Consider the following 18,618-nt stretch of genomic DNA (forward strand, 5'->3'; position numbering starts at 1 on the left):
AGCAATATTGGCAAATTTTTTATGGTTTTCACAGAGCACGTTTTTTGTTGATTATTTATGACATTACATACATAATGCAAGCGTAATGGATGCGAATGTTCATTAAGGACAATGAATGTCGTGCACTCAGTGCCAACCCTCGTCCTCCAAGGAGCTGGGTGGAAATGGAGTGGCGTGGTAAGTGTTTGAGCCACCCCCTTTTTTAAGGTTTTGCAGTTTTGTGAAAAAAATTAAAATTTGCTGCACACATGTAATGAATATTTACAATACACTGCTGCTACCATCACAAAGGAAATGAATTCAAAGGGAATGTAATTCCGGGAACGGGGCCACAAAGAAAAAGAACCCCCCCTTAAAGAAGTAAATGCCCAGGAAGGGTGTTTCTCGAGGTGAAGCCAAAGAATTGTCGTATGTTACGATTATGCGTAGTCATATCTGTGAACCGGAACCTGACTTTTGTGAGGTGTGTGTAATTTTAGCCAAGAATAGACTGGCACAGCCGATGGAAATCAAGTATACATACTAATAAACTCAATGAATTACCCTAAAATTAATATTATTGCCGGGGGATTAGGAATACTTAGCTCAAGAATAGTAAACATTTTTTAGGCAACTACCATTTATTATTCATGCAACAGCTCCTGCATGGAATACGAGCACCAAAGCTCCTCGTTTTGGCCAACTAAGTGTTTTGCCATTAAATATTTACGATGGCACAGTTAAAACGCCACACACGCGTGACTTGGCCAGCTGTTATGTGGAATAAAGATGGTTATTAAAATTAATTAACGCACGGCGATTTGTTGCCCGTCGCCATAAACCGAAATGAAGTTGTAGTTAAATTTTGAATGCATTAAATTAATCATAATCCCTCTCTTCTTTCAAGCGAACGGTCGTGTTTTTTTGTGCGCACTGCGTTTTTGATAAATATTGGTAAACCGGTGTTTACATACTTTGTGAATTAAATCTTGTTAATCATAACAATCTTAAAGCCTAAACCGTATCGCTTCGCGAGTGCTTTGGTATATTTGGAATCGAATTAATAATTTGTCTAAATTCTATTCCAAGCATAGCTCAGCTCTGCTTCTTCCCCGGCTTATCTATATTTTCTGCATTTCTCTTGTGCACTCTTTCAAAGCTCCTGCTTCGGCTTCTTGTTTGGCACAGTGGTTCAAGGTATTGTGTTTTTTAACTTTTTAAATATTAATTTTTGCCTTATTAAATTAAAAAAAAAAAAAATAATAATAATAAACAAAATGGAATTTAAACTGGTCTGTGCCATTAAGTCTTGCAACAAGACGATTTCCACATCCCAGCCTAGTATCCATTGCTGGTTATGTGAAAACGTCGTGCACGCCAAGTGTGCCGGTTTCACTGCATCAGTTTCGGATGCCATTTCCCGTAGGTCTGGGATACATTATTGTTGCGAAAATTGTCGTGCTGTGCAAGGCGAAATGAGGTCGTTCATGAGACAGACCAAAAATGGATTTAAAGAGCTGATCACTGGTTTTCGTAAAATCAATGACCAGCTCTGTGCGCTTGACACTCAATTTAGTGGCCTTCAGCTGCTAAATGAGTCCCCTAAGCGTAAGAAATCCGCTGTTTCTGATCCGCCTCAGCCTGCTCAGCCGACATTAATGCAGCCGCTTATAACTCTGGCCACCCCAAGGGCCTTAACTGAGAAAAATTCGTCAGAATTTCTCAGGGATAATGAGCAATTGTCCGATATGTCCGCCATGGCATCCCTTCAAGTGATGCCACAGGTCCTAGGGAACGAAACCCCCATTAGGGTCACCCAAAAGGGTATTCCACAGTCCGGACCACCGGCACCGACTGATGCTGCAGTTCTTGTACCTGCGACACCAAAACCCTTACAGGTGATTCCTCCATCGAAACATATATTTGTTTCTCGGCTTGCCCCTGATACTTCAGAGATTGATATCTCGGCTTATATCAAAGCCAAAACTAAAGCCGATATAAAGGTGGAGGACATACAAAAATTTAAATACAATTATACAAGGCGCACGTCTTCTTTCAAGATTCGTGTGCCCGCGCTGATGTTCAAGACGATTTGTTCTCCCAGTTTTTGGCCAGAGAATCTTTTCGTCCAAGAACATCAGCCTAGTTCCGTTAAAAAAAAAGTTAATAAACCAGTGGGAGTGAGACTTCCCAATATCGGAACCACTGACCAACCCTCCACCTCTTCTTTGGCCTCTAACCCAAAAAACTAATTTCCTCACTAACTCTTACCTATCAGAATACTAGGGGGCTACGTAGCAAACTCCCCAAGCTATATTCTGATAGTTCTTTCTTTGCATCCCATATAATAGCATTTACAGAAACTTGGTTAAATCCGGAGATCTTTAGCTCCGAAGTTTTTCCAAGTAAGTACACCACTTTTAGACGGGATCGATCTCAGCGAAGAGGAGGTGGAGTCCTCATTTCGGTAGACTCTACTTTTGCTTCTGAAGAGGTGAAATCCCAAGAGTTTGGTGACATAGAATTTATTTGCGTTAAAATCACTATGTCCGTGAAAGCTTTATACATTACATGTTCATATATACCTCCTATGTCTGAACCGCCCACATATTGGCAGCATTTGTCCGCTATTCGATACGTCTCTAATCTTATGACGGATCGTGACCAACTCGTAGCGGTGGGCGACTTTAATATCCCAGAATTAAAGTGGTCCAACGTCGATAACTCACCATCTTTGTCACTTATAACTTACCATGACTTCACCGCGGGCATGTTTGACATGTCCCTAGGTCAGATCAATCATGTTAGAAATTCGCTAGGTCGGCTCTTAGACTTATGTTTTGTATCTGATCCGGATGGTACCGCTCTCTCCAGAGCTTTTCCCCTTTCAGCCCCAGAGGATCCATATCACCCCACGCTGGAGGTCTCAATCGAAACCACTCCTGGTATCGATCAGATGTCTCCGAGCGTGGTAAATAAGATTCGCTGTTTCCGTAAAGCTGATTTTCAAAAACTTAATAGCCTTATCGATACATTTGACTGGTCTGATATTCTGGCGTGCACTGATCTTAATGTCACTTTAGAAAAATTTTATTTTACTTTAAATACATTTTTTGACTCATGTGTGCCTTGGAAACATCCGTCCGCTTCAACAAATCCTCCTTGGTATACAAGGTCCCTCACTAACCTAAAAAATAAAAAAAATAAGCTTTTACTTAAATATAAAAAAACCTGCAGTAGTGTTGATTTCTCAAGATACCTACTAGCTCGGTCGAATTTTACCGTGCATAACGCTGAATGTTATAGGAATTATATTGACCGCTGCCGGATTCAATTTACTCAGGATCCAAAGCAGTTTTATAATTTTGTAAACACTAAGCGTAAACACGTATCTTTTTCACCTCTGCTTATGTTTGAAAATTCCTCTGCGACTTCGGATCAGGCCATTGCCGATCTATTCGCAGAATTTTTTCAAACAACTTATTCTCCTCCTAAATTGACTGATCAGCCTTATGCATATAACATTCAAGCAGCAAATCTTATTTTCTGTCCGTCTTTTTCTGAGAACAACTTATTATCTGGTCTTTTAAGGGTAAAACCCATTTATTCGCCAGGCCCCGACGGAGTACCAGGCTGTGTGCTAAAATACTGCGCCAGGGCTCTGTGCAAACCTCTTCTAAGACTTTTCAACTTATCTTTGGAAACCTCGATTTTTCCCCTTAAGTGGAAGGAATCATTTATAATTCCCCTACATAAAAAGGGGAAAAAGTCCGAGGCTGCCAACTACAGAGGCATCTCTAAGTTGTCGGCAATTCCAAAGTTATTTGAAAAATTAATTACCCCTCATTTGCAACACCTTTGCTCTTCGATCATCACTCCTTGTCAGCATGGCTTTATTAAGCGTCGCTCCACCACCACAAACTTATTGGAGTTGACATCCTTTGTCATAGACGGCTTTTGTAAGGGATATCAAACCGATGTAATTTACACAGACTTCAGCAAAGCATTTGATTCAGTTAATCACTCACTTTTGTTGAGTAAACTGAATATGCTGGGTTTTCCTAAAGACCTCTTAACGTGGATCTCCAGCTACCTAGATGGAAGGACACAAAGAGTCTTATTTAAAAACATACAGTCCCGTCTGGTCCGTGCTACATCCGGCGTCCCTCAAGGAAGTCATCTTGGCCCGTTATTATTTACGCTTTTTATAAACGACTTGCCCCCTGCTTTAACGAACTCTCTAGTTCTTATGTATGCAGATGATGTAAAGCTTTGTCTTCAGTATAAATCCATCTCTGCCCAATGCAGTCTTCAGTCTGACCTTGATAACTTTCAAAAATGGTGTTTGGCTAATGATCTAATACTTAATGGATCAAAATGCAAGCATATGTCTTTTTATCGTTCTTGCCCTCTGCAAGCTACGTATTCCATTAATGGGATTGCCTTAGAAAAATTAACCCAGGTTAATGATCTCGGCATCCTATTAGACATAAAACTTAAATTTGCCGACCATATTTCCTTAATGGTTAATAAGGCTAAAGGAGTCCTTGGTTTTATTAAAAGGTGGTCAAAAGAATTTAATGACCCCTATATAACCAAAACTTTATTCATTTCTTTGGTCCGTCCGATACTAGAGTACGGTTCATGTGTCTGGAGTCCCCAATATGGAGTACATAAGGACCGCATAGAATCCGTACAAAAGAACTTTTTAATATTTGCACTTAGAGGTCTATACTGGGATGCAAATCTTCAGCTTCCATCCTACAGTAGCAGACTTTTACTTATTAACTTACCTAGCTTAACAAATCGTAGGACAATGCTCGGTGTAGTTTTTCTGCATAACCTTATCAACGGGGATGTAGATAGCCAGCATTTACTAACACGCTTAAATTTCAACATTCCTAATAGAAGGACTCGAAACTTTAGTCCTCTGTTCCTTAGCCGTTGTAGTTCGACATATGCACTGCATGACCCTTTTAGGGTTCGAACTACAATGGTCTCTACTCTATTACATCTCTTTCCTGTCCCTCTAATTTAAAATATAGAATTTTAAATTTCCTTACTAACTCCTCTTAGCTTAATAATTAACAAATAACTTAATATACTCTAACAAATCGTTTCTTGAGCGCCCCTCGGTCGTCTGGGCCTCTAAGCTTTATGATGAATACAGGAATGCTAGCTGATGCTCTTATTGATGCACAAGCCATTTCCAAATTCTGAAAGACCGCGAAAAAAAAAAAAAAAAAAAAAAAAAATAAGCCCAGTGGCCCATCTGCCAGGGCACTCGAGCTTGGCTTGGCCAGGAGCTGGAAGGATCCTCCTGCCTCCTATTGTTGCAGTTGTCACCGGAGGGTTATGGCCACGCCTAGGATATCATACAACATTTAAATGCAACTGATTAATCATGGATAAAGTTGTTTTTAGATGGGGAGTTGTTGTTGGTGCTTCTGGTCACGTGACTGCAAACAATTTGACTTCAAACACATTAACAGTTACGGTCGAAGCAAAGGCCAAAAGGTCGTCGAGGTGGTAGGGGTGGCAGGGGAGTACTCTCCCCGGGAGAGCAAATACGACTCCTGCACGCAGAGGGTTTGTCACCAACTACAACTTAACTTGGCTAACTAAAACTTTTCATGCATTGCCGTTGACAGTGCAATAAACATGCCAAAACAAATGCAACGGCAGCAGGGGCAGGGGCAGCACCAAACAACTTATGAGAACAACAGCGTCAACTGACCCGCCCCCACCACGCCCATCTTCGGGGGTGAAGCGACCCCTTTAGACACGTATCCACTAAAATATTTTGTCGTGAATAGTTCGCCGCCTTTTTTCCAAGAATTTCGAAAACTGGAGAAATAACTCGACTGATTTATGAAGTTTGCATTGACATTGGAATTTTTACGAGTTCTAACTTAAAGTTAATTGAAGTTGGGGCTCTATATACCAATTATTTGTTGGTTTAAGACCCTCCCAAAAATAGTATTGGTCCGCCCATTTTCAATTTTTTTGAAAACACAAACTGTTTTTGGCGCCCAAGTCCTTTGGCGTGTGTGCTTTTTAATTTAATTTTCGTAGGCCGCCATGCACTTCAAACCGTTTGCACATGAATAACGCACTCCCACACCGACAGCCCAACACCCAACACCCACTATCCACTACCACCCACAACCTGCCACCCACTCAGACACACACACACACATGATGAGAAGCGTCGGCTTACAAAAGCACAACTGTTGAGAGCCGGAGCCCGAGACCGGGACAGAGGAGCATGGCCCAAACCACGTGGCGCTTCGCTTTCATGCGCTTCGTTTAGCAAAGTGGATGTTAAGTGTAATGCGATTTTTATGTAAATTTTTGGCCGAAAAAAAATAGCTTGAAATACTCTCCGGCTGTCTGGCAGACGGAACAAGAGCCCAGTGCGCGAGCCAACAGTTTGATGATTTTCGTTGTCACGGTCACGGCCAGCTTTCAGATACCAGATAGACATATAGACAGATGACTGGCTGGGTCGACGGCCACTTTCATTCGGTTGGAAGACACAGAGCCCCCTATATTCTCCACCTCTTTACAAATCTTCGCAATAAAAGACCATCAGAGATATAACGATAAAGTGTACCTACTTTAAGCCACTTTCCATTACCAATTTTGAAATTTATTTTTTATAAAAAGCGTTCATTAGTTTAAAGACCATCAGTTAAACCGACAGTTCTAGGCAAGAGCAACCCCGCCAGATCCGTGGTACTAAATTATAATCACACAAGTGTCATAATTTTTTAACATCAATTGGCCTTTTAGTATTTGGGTAGAACGTCAGTCTACCACTACTAATGACAATCGTTTCGTGGCCAACAGACCAGTCTAGACACACGACCTGCCATAACCGCTTGAGAATTATAAAGCACAAAAAAAAACTAAAAAAAAACTGATAATGCCTGTTGTCAAAAAGTACCGCAAGAGGGCGCTACAGAGAGTCTTCAGAATTTTAGATTCTAACACATGAAAAACGATTCTAAAACTCGTTTAAATTGAAAAAATCAAAAAGATCATTTCCCATACCGGGAATCGAACCCGGGCCTTCTGGGTGAAAGCCAGATATCCTAGCCACTAGACCATATGGGACACGTTGGAATGAGGGCCAGAATGCTGTTTTGTTACCGGGGCCTACCAAGAATCACTATATTTAATTTAAATGAGTCTTAATATATTTTAATAGTATAAATTAACTTATTTAATATAACAACCACAGAACCAAGCAGGGTAGAATGAAGTAGGGCCAAAAAGGTTGGATCTAAATGCATATGGGGAAACAACATAATGCTATAATATGCATAGATTCTACACAATATTATGATAACATAGCACGTGTTTTGTCCTCACTCTTTATGTCAGTATTTATTTATGAATAAATAGCCATTCACTCTAAGAATCTTTGAAAACTACTTATGGAACACAGTTTATAAGTAAACCTTTGAGACACACCACAAACAAGGCTTCCACAGACACTACCTCGAAAGAAACCTGTGCAAAATTATAAAAAAAAAATATATAAATAATAAAATAAACATATAAAATATCAAGCAAACGTTTTTAATATGATCAAAAAAATTACTTCCCATACCGGGAATCGAACCCGGGCCTTCTGGGTGAAAGCCAGATATCCTAGCCACTAGACCATATGGGATATGGTTATCGCCGTGTCAAAATTCAATTTTATAACTGAGTTAGAAAAGAGTAATTTGTTTCAAATAATATAATATAATAATAATACTAAAAACAATACTAATTTAAAAAAATTCGCATTTAAAATTGCATTGTAAAAGCCAAATAAAACCGACACAGAAAATAATTGAAGCATATTAGAAATACTGCAACTTGGCTTCGTATTCAATCAAAAACTAAAGTATTGCAATGTTTGTTTCAAAGACATTTTTTATGAAAAGTAATAAGCAAAACGGTTAATTTTATTTTTGAATTAAAAATAAAACATAAAATAAATTAAATAAAAAGTATTTTTACTTAGCGAAAAGTAAGCGAATGACACCGCTTTTCCCATACCGGGAATTGAACCCGGGCCTTCCGGGTGAGAGCCGGATATCCTAACCACTAGACAATATGGGAGGTGATGTTGCCGATGGTAACTACAGTACTTAACTTAACTGAGCACACTTTAAAAGTCTTTGCTGAAATGAAATAAATGTAGGACGAGAATATATGTATTGCTTTGCCTATTACTCGATATATGTATGTTCATGGCTATTTATGATTTTTTTCATAAACTTTTGCTTGTTTAACACAAGTTACTTACTTTATTCCTTTCATGAAGAACTTCCAACAGTCTAGGAACCAATGATATATTGTTTTTGTTTCTTCTCTATAATGATTTCCCCAAAATTCTTATTTACTAAATGAGCTTTATAACGTTTACAAATAATTTTAATTTTTCATAGCTTACAATTTCCGATAACTTGCAAGTCAGTAACTTACTGCCTACTATTACTATAAATATAAAAAATAAATAAACCATCTAAAGGAGCTTACAAATAATAATAGTTTTTTTTATAAAATTAAGCAAGAAAGTTTCTTGAAGAAACTGATTCATGCAACATGACTCATTTTCTTCAGATTGTTGGACATGTGTTCACAAATAAAGTTTCTTCGTCACAACTAAGCCAGTCTTCTAATCATTTTGTCGTTGGAGCCATCACCTCCCATATTGTCTAGTGGTTAGGATATCCGGCTCTCACCCGGAAGGCCCGGGTTCAATTCCCGGTATGGGAAACTGTAACAAGTTTAATATTTTTTGTTTTTCATACATGTTCTATTATTTTGTTATTATTATAATTAATTTACCTATTTTTCTATTTACCTAAAACTGTTTTTTTTTGTTTTATTGTATTAAGTGTAGGGATAAAAAAACATCGGTCAAAAGTTATTACTAAAAACTTTTGAGCCAATATGCTTTGCAAATACATACTTTCTGTTTTTTTCCCCAAAACTATAGTTATTCTTCGCAAAAAGATTAAGGAAAATAAAAATTTAAAAAAAGAAACAAAAATTAATTAACCATATTTCCCATACCGGGAATTGAACCCGGGCCTTCCGGGTGAGAGCCGGATATCCTAACCACTAGACAATATGGGATATACCAATCTGACGACAAATGAATTTTATTAATGTGCTGAAGTTATTTTTAGGCATTTCATTTCCAGCCAGTTTTATTTCTCGAAATGTTTAATGATAATTTGGCAGCCAAATAATCTAAGCAATTTGAATTATTTTAATTTAAATTTAATTCCAACAATCGAATCATCGAAATGGAAGTTTAGTTTTTGTCAGCTGAACATCAAGTCCCATATTGTCTAGTGGTTAGGATATCCGGCTCTCACCCGGAAGGCCCGGGTTCAATTCCCGGTATGGGAAATATGGTAGAATACTTTTTTTTTCTTTGCTTTCTTATAAATTACTTATTTATTTTTGCAAAGAACTTATTGGTTTTTACATGAAACTATACCATTGTAGAAAATCAATACAGAAATTATTTTAGTCACCCAAGTCGCCATTGACAGAAAATTGTATTTCCAAGCTTACAAATCATGTATATCTTGAATGTAGTTACTGTTAGTCTTTAAAAAATAACTTCATAAGATATTAATTAGCTATTTCTTTAAAATTAGTCGTTCTGCCTTAATATTTTAAGAATAACTTTTTGTTGATGATAAAACGAATATTGGTCTAGTTGATTTCCATATCCCATATGGTCTAGTGGCTAGGATATCTGGCTTTCACCCAGAAGGCCCGGGTTCGATTCCCGGTATGGGAAGTAATTTTTTTGTTTTTTTTTTAATTTTTTTTCAATTGTCTAGCAACAAATACATTTTATTTTCTATTTTTTGAAATAGAAAAATAGTTATTGAAATGTTTCAGAAGTAAACAAAAAATTCAAACCCTTAAGGATTGAAATTACAATCTAGCAGAACAAGGTTTCGATCCTCGGACCTCTGGGTTATGGGCCCAGCACGCTTCCACTGCGCCACTCTGCTGTGTAGAAGGGTTGGCAAAAAAATATCGCAGTATGCAAAAAGTTAAAAAATTGGCAAGGATTTTAATATTTTTACTAAAAATTTGACTAATTTGCAATAATGTTAAATAATAGTTTTAATAAAATAAAAAGCTGGGTTTTTGTTAGTCTAGCTTGGATTTTATTTATCCCTTTGTTTTAAGAAAGCCTTTGAAATAAGGCTATTTCAATAAGCAGAGTGGCGCAGTGGAAGCGTGCTGGGCCCATAACCCAGAGGTCCGAGGATCGAAACCTTGTTCTGCTAAGAATGTAATTCAATCGGGATTTGAATATTTTTGAATATTATTTTGTGATATTCGACTTCTTTTTTTAACACAATGCATGTCACTGGGTAACTGGCTGCCATCCAGCTCACGAGGATTATATATTTACTCGGGCCTCCTCTGTTATCTCACGGTGGCATAACGCGGATTCAGGCGAACGTGCATCCTTGTTGCATCCTTTTTTTTTTTTGCCCACTGGCACAGTTATGGCTTTAATAACAACGGATGGGGCTTTGTTGGTTTTTGCCGGTTCTGTTTGCCCGGCTAAGAGGTGTGCGATATGGCTGTGAAGCCGAGAAACCCGAGATTCTGAATATTAAAGTTAAACAAAAATCCTGCCATCCAGTCTATTTATGAATAACTCCAACAAATTGGGAAAGTTTGTGTCGTTTTATTCATAACTCTGTGGCATCAGAAAATTTGACAGTTTCCTTTTTTTTTTGTAAATATTCAAGAGAGTGTTACTTTCCTACCGATGCCAATCAAATTGACATATTTGTCAATAAATTGCAAAAATTTTAATTAATTTTCGCGCCACTTAAAAGTATGCAATGAAATTGCATAAAATCATTCAGCTGGAAAGGTTCTCCATGACCGACCAGGTGGGGGTAGGTCACTCCCAGCCACTGAAAACCAACCGCAAACACTAAATTGCAAATAAATTTGTTTAAATATGCAATGGCAGAGAGCAGAGACCGAATCGAGACCGAGTTTTTGGTATAACCCCATGGACTGCGCCAGACTGCGACATTTCCACCTGGAAAAAAGGGTTACCCTAGTGGGTGGGTGGTGGACATTCACGGCACGGCACGTGCAGTTGCGACAACGAGACAACAACATGCGCATCAAATTTTAATAGCAAAACCCCCCCTCAAAAAAGTTGCAAGCCACAAAGTCCATTTCCATAGGAGGGTACTGGAGGGTTTTGTTCTCCTTGCGGATTGTTGGTTTTGTTGCCACTGGCTGCCATTGGGTGACATGCTTGATGTACGCTTTTGGTTTTGCCACCAAGATGTTCCAATGACATTGAATATTGATGAAAATAAATCGAATTTCCGTCAGCCAGGGCATCCATCCAAAGGATGAAAAAAAAGCTAGCTAGACGGACATATAGCCATCACAGGAGGAGGACTTTCCTCCATGGCTTTTCATTGAGACGGCAAAGGGTTCCGGATCAATTCAGCTTGACGCAGTCATCTGGGGAGTGTTAAAATCCCACGTTGTCAGTATTTTGCGGAGCATTTGTGGTCATCCGAGTTCCTGCTTTTAGTTTTTTTCGGTTTTTTTTACAATTCAGCAATTTTAGAGGCGTTAAAAGTTACACATTTTTGATGGTGTGTCTTAGAATATTGAGTGTCATGACTAGTAACTAAAATTAGACATATCAATTAAAGGGTTTTCTGTATAAGAATCGCAAAAAGCCATGCTTATTTATTTAAATTTAAACTTAAAAAAAATATCCTGGCAGCATGTACAATAATTTTTACAGCCCACAATTAAGCCCTTAGTTAACACTTGATTTGTATTTAAAAATTATTGACCAATTCAGGGGGGGATCTGATTAAGTTTGTGTTTGTGCTTGTCAAACGATTGGTGGTTAAGGGGGGGAAACGATTGATTTTAACGCCACAAGGCAACGGTGGATATCGGAAATTGTATAAACTTCAGGGCCCGGACCCAAAGAGGAGGAGTGAGTGGGAGCCGCACATATGAAAATCCAATTTTCCAGTGATTGATCAGAGCGATGAGGGGATTTTGCACGTAACTGGAGAACTGAAGAGCTGGACACACACACACAGAGTGTCGATGGGGAAAGTTTGTTTGCCGGGGCATACGCAAAAATAATGTAATTAAAGCAATGTTTGCATAATAAAAATTAATATTTGTTGCAGTTTTTGTCGCCATTCAACACCAGGCGTGCCCGGGGGGGGGGGGGGGAATGCATTTAGCTAGCCCTTTCTCTGAGTGTTTACCTAGGCATCCTGGACACACACAGGCATCCTGTCGCCGCCAGTGTCCTTTGGCCGCTTTATGCGGGCTGTCAAAATCAGACAGTGTGCACACATGGACCCACACCTCGTTGGACGGGTCCGGAGATTCGTGAATTCGTGGACTGGAGCGTGGACTGGACCGTGGACATCCACTCCACCACTTCCTACTCCATCCACTCGGCATTTTGGCTGTTTGTTCAAGTTACGTTTCAGCAAATTATGCCCGAACATATGAGGGATTTATACCCGCTTGAGGACTCAACTGGACTGCACTCCACTGGACTGCAGACTCTTGTGTCTGCTCGGATGTCTGGCGCTTTGGTGCTGCAGAATTTATGCAAATATTGAAATAAGTCTTAATTGAATACAAATACTCAATTACATTGCGGCAAATCTATTTTGTGGGTCCAGTACAAACAAACTCCAGTTGGGACTGCGGATTGTCAACAATTTTACTTTAAAATTTTAATTGTAGCAAGTGATTTGGGTTGTTGAAATGAAATAAATGGAAAAAAAAAATATAAAAATCTGGCCCATGAGGGGATCGAACCCGCGACCTTCGCGTTATTAGCACGACGCTCTAACCAACTGAGCTAATGGGCCTTTCATATACTTGAGGGTTATAGAAAATAATTTTGTTTTAAATATATAAAAAAAAACAATATGCTTATATCCTTTCAGTCTATATTTTTGGTGACTTATTAAAATTTCCAGAAAGTAAAAGCAAAATAAGTATGGCCCATGAGGGGATCGAACCCGCGACCTTCGCGTTATTAGCACGACGCTCTAACCAACTGAGCTAATGGGCCCATGATACCGTTACTAAATGATTAAAATAAAATAATAATAGATAAAGTTTTATTAAAAATAGACTTCTTTGAACAAAAAAAAAATTAAATCATGGCCCATGAGGGGATCGAACCCGCGACCTTCGCGTTATTAGCACGACGCTCTAACCAACTGAGCTAATGGGCCTTGCTGACGACAGTGATCCTAGACCCCCATTCTTGGGGAAGGTGTCGTCTCTATTGGGGAGCTATAAATAGATCACCCATTGAAAAAAAATAAATAGATAAGCAAACACCAGAGATTTTATTCGGTTGCTATAATTAATTTACCCACACACGGTAGACGGCATTAATTATGTTTCTCTGGAGAAGCTCCTGTGGGATTTGAGGTCTGGGCGACACCACATGCATCATCGCTGGAGAACGTTTGACACTTCATTAAAAAGCAACATTACCAAAATCAATTAGAGACATTCCCCCCAAGCAATGTCCTCGCCCAGACAGCAAGGATATACGTATATATGTATGGAATAAAAGGACATATTCGCCAATAGCGGTAGCGAGAGAAAGCTTGTTGTTTTTGGCAAACAAATAAGCAAACAATTGAGATACATGTTGTATTGTTGTATTTGTTGCAGTTGCAAATCCACAACGGCGCCGATCCACAAATGGTTTGAGCACGAGACGAGACATTGTTTGCATTTTGAATTGCCGCCACTGAGAGACAGGAGCTACACAGGACCTCTTTCTATAGATATACAGAGAGGAAAATAATCCAATATCAGAAAAAAAATCTTGATAGTGTAACTATCTTTCATAGATAGTTTTTTTTCCAGTGCTTGTCACAATAGCTTGTCAATAAATTGGTTAAATGAAAAATTAATTAAAAACGTGTTGCCGTTTACATTGCTTAAAGCCAACTTTATTCGAGCCTACATTGTACGAAATCCCACTATTTGAATGACATATCCTTGAATTAATTATCGTCATGTGACATCACTTTCTTCAACCAGTCGCGGATATACTCGCTTGTCTGAAGCCCAACCATCCGGTTAACGACCTTGCCCTTGTGGATGACCACCAGGGACGGCACGGAGCCCACATTGTAGTCCATGGCCAGTTCTCCGTGCTCATCGATGTCCACGCGTGCCAATCGCACCCTGCCACCCTGTTCACTGACAATGTTCTCCAGCCGGGGAGCCAGGGCCTTGCAAGGGCAGCACCAGCTAACCAGGTGATACTTAGCCGGTGGAATCTCAAGTTCTAAGGGCTTCCAACTTACCTGGCATGAAAATCAACCACTACAGGACGATCACTGTTTATCACCCTCTTCTCGAAATCCTTTCTGGTCTCAACATCGAATATTGGCTGGCGGCGGTTGGATCCCGAGGTCAGTCGGCGGTGGGCCTTCATTAGGTTCATGAGGCGCTTACGATAGACCGACATTTTGTTTTGAAATTGGGAAATAAAATTTAGATTATCCAAAAAATAAATGAATAATTTTAATTTTAACAAATTCAAACAGAAAAAGAAAAATTTTAGCTTCTAAATTGTACGTCAGGCTCGATGTTTGGAATGTAACTGATGAACAGGGCCGATGTTTAAACCTTTAAGGTTAAAACAGAAAATCCATAGACTACTTTGCAAGAAAAATCTTACAGAAGAAGCCTAGAAAAAATGAATACCCTATTATAACAATTTTCTTGCCCAAATATTTATTTAATTATTTTTGAGATATTTACATTATTGAGAATAAGCTTAGATCTGAGCCTGGTTATTGTAGTAGCACTTGTACAGCTCGTAGCTGGTGGCGCACTTATCGGCTCCCTTGATGGAGTCGCACTTGGCCTGAACCTCCTTAACCTTTTGTTCGCCAGCGATGGGACCCAACTTGGCCAGAACCACATCGGGCTTGATCTGTCCGTTGGCGACAAAACCGCTCTTCTCCAGGAAACAGTTGGCGAAGCACTTGACCTTGGGATCCGGGTCGGCAAAGTTTCCAGAGCGAAGAGCCACAGCCTGGAGCTTGGTGATTCCCTCCTGTTCGGCACAAGCCTTGGCACGGGCCTTGACTTCAGCCTTCTGGGTGTCGGTGAGTTCCTGTAGGCAGTTATATTATTAGTAAGGATATATTGGTCCTTTAAGCCCAGATGTCTTACCAGAGCGGAGGCCATGACGGCAAAGGCAGCCAATACAATGATTACTTTCATGTTGCTGATCGGGAGTTGCTTAGAATCAGTTAGAATCGAAACTGTTGTCTTACCCCCAAAGTCAGTGAGCATTTATACGATTCGAGATGATGGACTTTGCGTCTTGATCGTATTACCATATTCAGTTAATGGTTCCCTTTCTTCTCATTTGGATTCGCTTAAAAACTACAACCGCATGCTGACTTGCTTTTTCTGTAAGGTGTTACTATATATCTTGCCAGCCATCAGTCAGGCTAAAACGAAGGCTTTCATGGGATTTCTGCAGTTTATTAATAATTTTCGAAACGTGCTTTAAAATGTCCTGCTTAAGTCAGCAAGGATATCCTCTGGCCACACATTTGGGTCACATTAGATCCCAGGGAGCTGATAACATTTGGCAGCCTTTCACTCGTTGCCCTGGCCATATTTACTTGGGCCAAATGAATGATGACCTGCCTCCAATCCGGCACCCTGGCACCCCCAACCGCATTTTGTTGTCTAAACATTTTTATGATTCAGGGTTAGAGATAGGTTTCTACTTTGCCTCTGTCTTTACATAATCCCCACTGCTTACACAGGCATCAAGGCGTTTTAGCAATTAGTTTCTGTTTCTGCGAGCATTGAATGCGAAGATAAGTAGCCCAGAGTCTCCTGGGCCTGATGGGATCTCTGGGGGCTTTGATAGATGATTGACAAGCGAGTGACAAGCAAGTAGAGGAGATAGAATTGGGGCTAAAGGCAAATGCTAAATTTTAAGGGGTTAATGGTTATGCAAGAAAGATTTTTGGCATTTCATCATGGCTAATGTGGTCTTGCCACAAAAGCCAATCGCAAAATATTTAATTTAGTTTGTAAAAGTAATTAGAGGGGTAGAAGTGTATATATGTTAAAGACTTGAAACTATATTATGTATAGTTAGAAACTAATAAACAAAAACACTCTTTAACTTCATTTTCCATTGTTTTCCACACAAAACCTCATAGCATTTCGTGGCAGAAAGTCCATATATGTATGTGGAGGTAGGGGTATGCAAAGTACAACGACTCACTTTTATGTGTTATCGTTTCTAATTTGTTTCAAATTAAATGAGTTTTAAACATTTTCACAGCCAAATACAATCATAAAGCGTAAAATATACCCTGAATGGCGCCAGTGTGTACATGTTTTTCGGATGGGTGGACGACCAAAAAGGATCTGACTGGGAGTTGTCGTTTTATTTTTTTCGGTGGGTGGTGGGTTGGTAGGGTGGTGTTATGGTGGGTGGTCTTTGCAGGAGACTCCTCCTGCAAATGTAATTAAAAAACTTTTAAACCGCATCAACATAAATGTATGGCGCTTAAAATTCTGTGCATTTGACAATTTTCGGTTGGCAAAAAGTTGACATTTTGTGTTGCCGTGTTTTGTGGGCGATTGTGTGTGTATAGTATGTGTGTGTGTGTGAGTTTTTTGGCCCAAAAGAACCGCCAAAACATGTCAGTCATCCCGCCCCCAACGTTGGCCATTTGTATTTGAGTTAAATGAAATGCTTTAAAAGTTATTAGCCCTCATAAATAAATGTCAGTCGAGACGGCCATTTATTGATGACGGCCCATACCCATTTAATGTGTTTATCATTTTTACGAGCCACTCTTTTTGGCAATTTCATTTATTTTAATTGAACCCCTTCCCTCCGCTGGCCAGTCTAGTGCTGCCAATTTTTTAGGCCATGTAGATAGGGCCATAAAGGCCCGAAAGTCTTTTCGTTTAATTGCATTTAAATCGCCGGCCAGAACACCTTAATAGACCATTAAGTTCCGGCCCTCTAAAATGGCCCCCCTCAATAAAGGTTTAGTTCTGCAATATGTGTGGGTGTACAGGTTATAAACATTCGTAGTCGGAATTCCATTCCGGCCATTTCGAGTGATAACGGTAAATTGTATTGCCATAAATTTAACACTTGGTATCATTTTTCAGTGTGAAATTTAATCAATTTGATATTGAGGAATGCAGGATATGGCAGTTTGGTTACAAATAAAATCCTATTCTATTAATTGTTTGTCTGTAATGTTGAAATGTTTCTGAAAATGTACATAGACCAACCAGCTTGTGACATCATCTCATAAAAAGGAATTCCATCCGCCCTATTTTCTAGCCCCCTCCCCCAGGCTCCATAATTTTCCATTAGCTTTATTATATACTCATTGGGGCGAATGTCTTATATCATTGTTATTAGTAAATCTTATGCCGAATTAAATTGTTCCCCCTCGTGACATGTGGGCACCGATAAGCTCCAACTGGGAGGCAGGACCTGCAACAGAATCATCAGAAACTGGCCAATTCCTCGGGGGCTTCTCGCCTCTTTTGCGTCTTTTGGGGGGCAAGTTCGTTGAACTCTCCCCAAGTTCCGGGTTAGTCGCGGAAAACTAAGGGATGTTTCCAGTTCATCTTTGGGGAACCATTTAAGATTACTTTTGTGGCGGTAATGATGTTAAGCCCTGATATATGGCATGAAAACTTTCCTATATATGTATACATGCATCTATTAATAAATAATACGAAACTATAATTACAAAAATCTTTATGAGTCATTTGCACTTTAGTGGGATAGTAGGTGTTGTGGGAAAGCCAACAAAGATCAGTTCAAGATGCAAAATAGTTGCCAATTCAGCACTCTTGCCGCTCTGGCTATTAATCAAAGATCACTTGAGTGTAAAATGCATTACTTTGTAATTAGCAAATATACGATTATTCCATTAATTGAAAGTAGGCCCCAGGTTGAGCTGAAATCATTCGGGTTCAATTATTGCCGTAGTCGAAATGGCTCTATAAACACTCACGTGAACCAGGTGCAAATGAAAGTTTTCGCACAGTCATTTCCAGGTGAAAGACTGGGAGAGAGAGGGTGAGGGTGAGAGCACTTTTAATTAATTTAATGACTGCCTGATGTATTTGCATATGGAAGTGCATGTGCGAAGAACTTTGGGCACGTGGGTAAATAATCAACTCTTTTGTTGCAACTCCGAATTAAACCGAGTTTGTTTGGGATGTTCATTCCACCCACAGACCCCCGGCATCATTGCCACTAATTATTTTAACAGCATGCAAGAGGTATGTATATCTCTTATCCTTTACCCCACCAAAAATCCTTTGCCATTCCTTGAAAACTTCTTCTGGGAAAACAGCTACTGGGATAAACTGTGAGAAACAAGCTCAGTTTTCTTGGTATTTTTCTGGCCAGGGAGTGGAGTCCGTAATCCGCATAGCTTATCACAAATTCCGAGCATAACTCAAAACAGAATCGCTGCCCGGACCGGGTCGGGCCGGGATGGGCCAGTTGGGAGGCAAATTAAT

The 18,618-nt window shown here is 39.5% G+C and overlaps 2 protein-coding genes and 12 non-coding genes across 14 annotated transcripts; 4 read left to right on the forward strand and 10 right to left on the reverse strand.

Annotated features, from left to right (window-relative positions):
- Positions 1 to 7,026: 7,026 nt before the first annotated feature.
- Positions 7,027 to 7,098, reverse strand: TRNAE-UUC (transfer RNA glutamic acid (anticodon UUC)). Its single transcript has one exon. It is a non-coding gene; the product is annotated as a tRNA-Glu (tRNA).
- A 490-nt stretch (positions 7,099 to 7,588) lies between these two features.
- Positions 7,589 to 7,660, reverse strand: TRNAE-UUC (transfer RNA glutamic acid (anticodon UUC)). Its single transcript has one exon. It is a non-coding gene; the product is annotated as a tRNA-Glu (tRNA).
- Positions 7,661 to 8,025: 365 nt separating this feature from the next.
- On the reverse strand, positions 8,026 to 8,097 carry TRNAE-CUC (transfer RNA glutamic acid (anticodon CUC)). The gene has a single exon. It is a non-coding gene; the product is annotated as a tRNA-Glu (tRNA).
- A 588-nt stretch (positions 8,098 to 8,685) lies between these two features.
- On the forward strand, positions 8,686 to 8,757 carry TRNAE-CUC (transfer RNA glutamic acid (anticodon CUC)). Its single transcript has one exon. It is a non-coding gene; the product is annotated as a tRNA-Glu (tRNA).
- Positions 8,758 to 9,048: 291 nt separating this feature from the next.
- TRNAE-CUC (transfer RNA glutamic acid (anticodon CUC)) lies at positions 9,049 to 9,120 on the reverse strand. The gene has a single exon. It is a non-coding gene; the product is annotated as a tRNA-Glu (tRNA).
- A 207-nt stretch (positions 9,121 to 9,327) lies between these two features.
- TRNAE-CUC (transfer RNA glutamic acid (anticodon CUC)) lies at positions 9,328 to 9,399 on the forward strand. The gene has a single exon. It is a non-coding gene; the product is annotated as a tRNA-Glu (tRNA).
- Positions 9,400 to 9,727: 328 nt separating this feature from the next.
- Positions 9,728 to 9,799, forward strand: TRNAE-UUC (transfer RNA glutamic acid (anticodon UUC)). Its single transcript has one exon. It is a non-coding gene; the product is annotated as a tRNA-Glu (tRNA).
- A 148-nt stretch (positions 9,800 to 9,947) lies between these two features.
- Positions 9,948 to 10,019, reverse strand: TRNAM-CAU (transfer RNA methionine (anticodon CAU)). Its single transcript has one exon. It is a non-coding gene; the product is annotated as a tRNA-Met (tRNA).
- Positions 10,020 to 10,229: 210 nt separating this feature from the next.
- Positions 10,230 to 10,301, forward strand: TRNAM-CAU (transfer RNA methionine (anticodon CAU)). The gene has a single exon. It is a non-coding gene; the product is annotated as a tRNA-Met (tRNA).
- Positions 10,302 to 12,840: 2,539 nt separating this feature from the next.
- On the reverse strand, positions 12,841 to 12,914 carry TRNAI-AAU (transfer RNA isoleucine (anticodon AAU)). The gene has a single exon. It is a non-coding gene; the product is annotated as a tRNA-Ile (tRNA).
- A 132-nt stretch (positions 12,915 to 13,046) lies between these two features.
- On the reverse strand, positions 13,047 to 13,120 carry TRNAI-AAU (transfer RNA isoleucine (anticodon AAU)). Its single transcript has one exon. It is a non-coding gene; the product is annotated as a tRNA-Ile (tRNA).
- Positions 13,121 to 13,212: 92 nt separating this feature from the next.
- Positions 13,213 to 13,286, reverse strand: TRNAI-AAU (transfer RNA isoleucine (anticodon AAU)). The gene has a single exon. It is a non-coding gene; the product is annotated as a tRNA-Ile (tRNA).
- A 707-nt stretch (positions 13,287 to 13,993) lies between these two features.
- LOC108122968 (thioredoxin C-1) lies at positions 13,994 to 14,684 on the reverse strand. Its single transcript, XM_017237850.3, has 2 exons — positions 14,382 to 14,684; positions 13,994 to 14,325 (listed from the first exon to the last, which is right to left on the reverse strand). Exons 1-2 carry the CDS (start codon positions 14,543 to 14,545, stop codon positions 14,076 to 14,078), a joined length of 414 nt encoding a protein of 137 aa, XP_017093339.1. The 5' UTR covers positions 14,546 to 14,684; the 3' UTR covers positions 13,994 to 14,075.
- Positions 14,685 to 14,834: 150 nt separating this feature from the next.
- On the reverse strand, positions 14,835 to 15,380 carry Obp56e (Odorant-binding protein 56e). The gene is made up of 2 exons (XM_017237852.3): positions 15,259 to 15,380; positions 14,835 to 15,199 (listed from the first exon to the last, which is right to left on the reverse strand). The coding sequence occupies exons 1-2, from the start codon at positions 15,307 to 15,309 to the stop codon at positions 14,858 to 14,860; spliced, it is 393 nt and encodes a 130-aa protein (XP_017093341.1). The 5' UTR covers positions 15,310 to 15,380; the 3' UTR covers positions 14,835 to 14,857.
- Positions 15,381 to 18,618: the final 3,238 nt, after the last annotated feature.

Source organism: Drosophila bipectinata, chromosome 2R (assembly GCF_030179905.1).
Source record: "Drosophila bipectinata strain 14024-0381.07 chromosome 2R, DbipHiC1v2, whole genome shotgun sequence".
Taxonomy (NCBI): domain Eukaryota; kingdom Metazoa; phylum Arthropoda; class Insecta; order Diptera; family Drosophilidae; genus Drosophila; species Drosophila bipectinata.